This window comes from Helianthus annuus, chromosome 7 (genome assembly GCF_002127325.2).
Source record: "Helianthus annuus cultivar XRQ/B chromosome 7, HanXRQr2.0-SUNRISE, whole genome shotgun sequence".
Taxonomy (NCBI): Eukaryota; Viridiplantae; Streptophyta; class Magnoliopsida; order Asterales; family Asteraceae; genus Helianthus; species Helianthus annuus.
This window is the reverse complement of record NC_035439.2, coordinates 56002899-56007578: the sequence shown is the minus strand read 5'-3', so window position 1 is coordinate 56007578 and position 4680 is coordinate 56002899. Positions and strand designations below refer to the sequence as shown.

At 37.4% G+C, this 4680-nt stretch overlaps 1 protein-coding gene across 1 annotated transcript; it reads left to right on the top strand.

Moving 5' to 3' along the window:
- Positions 1–1878: 1878 nt before the first annotated feature.
- LOC110891071 (cytochrome b561 and DOMON domain-containing protein At3g07570) lies at positions 1879–4056 on the top strand. Its single transcript, XM_022138732.2, has 4 exons — positions 1879–2116; positions 2390–2795; positions 3189–3475; positions 3625–4056. Exons 1-4 carry the CDS (start codon positions 1934–1936, stop codon positions 3850–3852), a joined length of 1104 nt encoding a protein of 367 aa, XP_021994424.1. The 5' UTR covers positions 1879–1933; the 3' UTR covers positions 3853–4056.
- Positions 4057–4680: the final 624 nt, after the last annotated feature.

The following is a 4680-nucleotide window of genomic DNA, read 5'->3' as shown; positions in this document are numbered from 1 at the left end:
TATACACTGAACAAATACCTAATTCCGTAAAGGAAGCTCAAGGTAAGAAGAACTGGGAAGAAGCAATGGAAGTGGAGATGTGTGCTCTCATGAAAAACAACACATGGGAGAAGTGCGTTCTTCCTAAAGGAAAGAAAACAGTTGGATGCAGGTGGGTGTATTCGATTAAATATAAACCAGATGGTTCCATTGGGCGATACAAAGCTCGGCTTGTAGCCAAGGGTTACACTCAGACGTATGGGGTCGATTACTCTGAGACTTTTTCTCCGGTTGCAAAAATGGATACCATTAGAGTTCTCTTCTCCGTAGCAGCCAATAAGGAGTGGCCTCTTCACCAGTTTGATGTTACAAACGCCTTTCTCCATGGAGACCTAACAGAAGAAGTCTACATGGAAGCACCTCCAGGTTTTTCAGGGGGTTTTAAAGAAGGGGAAGTTTGTCGGTTGAAAAAATCCCTTTATGGGCTAAAACAGTCTCCTCGGGCATGGTTTGGGAAGTTCACTTTGGCCATGAAAGAGTATGGGTATCACCAAAGTAACGCTGATCATACTCTGTTCCTCAAGAGAAGAAATGGCCTTGTAACTTGCTTGATCATATATGTAGACGACATGATTATTACCGGAGATGATACAGAAGAAATAACACGGCTGAAAAGGAATCTGTTTTCAAAGTTTGAAATGAAAGACCTTGGGAATCTCAAGTATTTCCTCGGAATAGAAGTTCTCAGGTCTAAGCAGGGGATTTTCATCTGCCAAAAGAAGTATGTCCTTGATCTCCTAGCAGAAACTGGGTTGATTGATTGTAAACCAGCAGATACTCCAATGGTAGTGAATGACAATCTTCACATGGAACTCAATGGAGAACTTGCAGACAAAGAAAGGTATCAACGACTTGTGGGCAAGTTAATTTATCTCTCTCACACTCGCCCTGACATAGCTTATGCTGTTGGAGTGGTGAGTCAGTTCATGCATCAACCTCAAGTTGCCCACATGGAAGCTGCTCAGAGAATTTTAAGATATCTCAAGGGAACGACAGGCCATGGAGTGTTGTTCAAAACAAATGGACATTTAAATGTTGAACTCTACACTGACACAGACTGGGCAGGGGATAAGGGAAACCGAAGATCAACATCAGGATATTTTTCCTTGGTTGGTGGGAACCTCGTTACCTGGAGGAGTAAGAAACAGAAAGTAGTCGCTCTATCGAGCGCAGAAGCGGAATTTAGAGGTATAGCTCGAGGGTTAAGCGAAGTTCTGTGGATCAGGAAGCTGCTAGAAGACATTGGTTTTTCCCAAAAGGCTCCTAGTAAAGTCATGTGTGACAATACAGCTGCAATACAAATCTCAGAAAATCCAGTTCAACATGATCGAACAAAACACATGGAGGTAGATCGACATTTCATCAAAGAAAAGTTGGAAGCAAGAATCATAGAACTCCCTCATGTTTCGTCAAAAGATCAACTCGCAGATATACTCACAAAGGCAGTCAACGGAAACGCGTTTAGTAGCTGTTTGAGCAAGTTGAGTATTGGTGACCCCACTACTCAACTTGAGGGGGAGTGTCAGAAATGAGAATAATAGATAGTGTAGGGGCTAGTGTGTAAAGTGGTGTCCTATATAATCACCATTCGTGTAACCCTATTTTTTTTATCAATACAATTCAAACCCTAATTGCTATGTTTGTTCTCCATTAGACAACAGTGAGTTGATTTTTATGTGTAGTTTTTTTTTTAATTGATGAATCTTTTTGGAGGGAATAATGGAGGGTTGATTAAGTACCCGTTAGATAAACAAATGATTAAAACCAAGTCAACTGCAATTATTCCCAACATGTTCTATTTATTATATATCACGCTTCCACTACTTTGCCTTTCGTCTTCACCACCACCATCTATCATCATCATATCATACACATTGAAAGAGCATATATAGCCATGATGATGAGATTACTCATAAATCTTCCATTTTTGTTGATTTTTGCATGTTCATTGCAGGCGCAGGCACAAGATTCATGTAGTTCTAACACAAATCTTGTAAATCTCAAAGACCATATTCGTTTTGAAACTTCTTCTCTCATTTGCAACCCTGTTTGGACATCTCAACATTTCATCCTCAGAGTAAGTTTCTTCATCCATGGCTTGCTTGCTTGCGTGTTAAGTATGTGTTGGGGTGCATAAGTATTAGATAGATTATATCAGTTTTAGTTAGATAATATATATTTAGTTAAGATTTTTTTTTGTTACGTAGATAAGATTTATTGTAATAATTTTTATTATAATTAGGAGTTATGAGTGAATTAGGTTTATTTTGTAATTGTACTCATATAAATAATTAATCAGTATACACGATACCTTACATGCTTTTAATTAACGAATAATTGTCATTTCTAGTACTCTCAAGCAGGTCCTAGTTTATGGAGCTTTGTCTTATCGGCACCAAACACAAATTCCTATGTTGGAATGGGGTTTTCACCCAATGGCGCTATGGTGGGGTCCAGCGCCGTCGTCGGTTGGGTGGCGAGTGGTGGTTTACCAAACATGAAAAGGTATTTCCTTGGTGGTAAAACCCCGAGCCAAGTGTTAGTTGATCAAGGAGACCTACAGATTCTAGAAAACACATCATCAGTTTTCTCGGATTCGTCTCGGATATACATGGCATTTCAGTTGGTCATTGACCAAGCAAGCCAACGACTTGTGTATGCTGTAGGGGATAACAACAGTCCGGCTCCAAGTGCGCCTAGTTTTCTCTTGACTCGACATAGAAGTGAGATTGCTGTTAGATTGAATTACGCCTTGGGTAAGTTTTTATCAAGACATACAATAGTTTTTATGTTATCTCGTAAAAGAACACAACTTTTTATGTTAAGTTCAAAAACTGTAATCCAAATCTATTGCTTTATCACTAAAGATTATCATTAACTATTGCTTTATCACTAAAGATTATCATTAAAAGTAGTTCATGTCATAAGATGTTACTGTTGCTTAGAATTTATGGCCCATGGTCCATTACAACTACTTGGGCCATTTTGTGGGACAAGGATTAAAGAATAGAGAGAACAAATTTTGCATCACTTCACTTTCAAGTTTAAAGCCCATACATGCATTGGGCCATATTGTAAAATATCTAATGAAAATTGTACAAGTTAGCCTAACGTGGTCTATGACAAACTTTGGTTTTTCGGCGTGAAAGGTCAAGGTAGCCAAACTAAGGCCCCTTACTCGAATTTGAAGAGAAGTCATGGAATCTTGAACATGATTGGATGGGGCATATTGATTCCTATTGGCGCAATGATTGCTCGTTATATGAAACATTTAGATTCGTTGTGGTTTTATATGCATACGGGGATTCAGTCATTGGGGTTTATTCTCGGGTTAGCAGGCGTGATTGCCGGAGTCGTGTTAAATGATCGGATTGATGCTGGTGTTGGAAAGCACAAAGGACTTGGAGTAACCATTCTTGTTTTTGGTTTTCTTCAGGTACCTTTCTAATAGTTTATTTGGTAGTGGATATAACTTTAATAGTGTTCATGATTGAGTTGATAATAAGTAAAATAATTTGGAATTTAGGTATATATATATATATATATATATATATATATATAAAGATGGATCTCGTTTTGTTACAGGTTCTAGCTTTCTTGGCTCGTCCTTCTATGGATGCAAAAGCAAGAAAATATTGGAATTGGTATCACCACAATGTAGGAAGACTTATGATATTGTTTGCAATTGTGAATATTTTCTATGGAATCCATCTTGCTAAGGCCGAAAGCTCATGGAATGGTGGTTATGGATTTATTCTTGCACTATTTGTTATAACCATTCTCATTTTAGAGTTTAGAAAGTTACGGGAGTGAAAAATACAAAGTTTTTTTTTTCTTTTTGTTGTGTGTGTTTGAAATATAGATACTTTACTCTCACTTGTGAGCATTTGAACCAATAGTCGTCATTGTTTTTTGCTATGTTATATGATACTTCTCGTAATACTAGGATTTGAGAAATATAACTTTGTTGTTGTACAAAATTATTATTATTTTATCTTATGATTATATGTTTCTTTCTGAGTAAATTACAAGTTTTATCCTTTATGTATGTACCAAATTGCAGGCGGTATCCTTTAACTTCAAAATTGACTGGTTTTGTCTTTAGCGTTTCAAAATCCTGCATGTTATGTCCTTTAACCCTAACTCAGTCAGATTTTTTGGTTAAATATGGTCATGTGCCTTGCACATGAGGGCATTCTTGTCATTTTATCTCTCCAGGGACTATTGTGTAAAACAAGTTATATTAAGGGGCTATTGTGTAAAAAATAAAAAATGTATAAACAAATAAAAGAAATTCTGCATTCTCTTTCTTTCTCTAAACTTCCTTCTCATTGACCGTCTTCAACGAACCACTATCCCTGCTAATGAATGAAATCAATGCAAGCCCTCTCAAGGAATCTGCAAATCACACCACAAATTTGGTAACCCGTTTAAACAAACAACAGAAAATCATCAAAAGTTTGAAACCTGCGATTGTTTTAATCAGCTAACCTGATCTCTTGGCACCTGGGGTATTGAGTTTGTGCATTTTCCTTCTGTGGCATTTCCACAAACAGATGGTAGACATTATTATGATCACCATAACCAAAGAAGTTGTGACCAACCCAGTAAGCAGCTTTCTACTCGTTCTCGTTTGGTGAT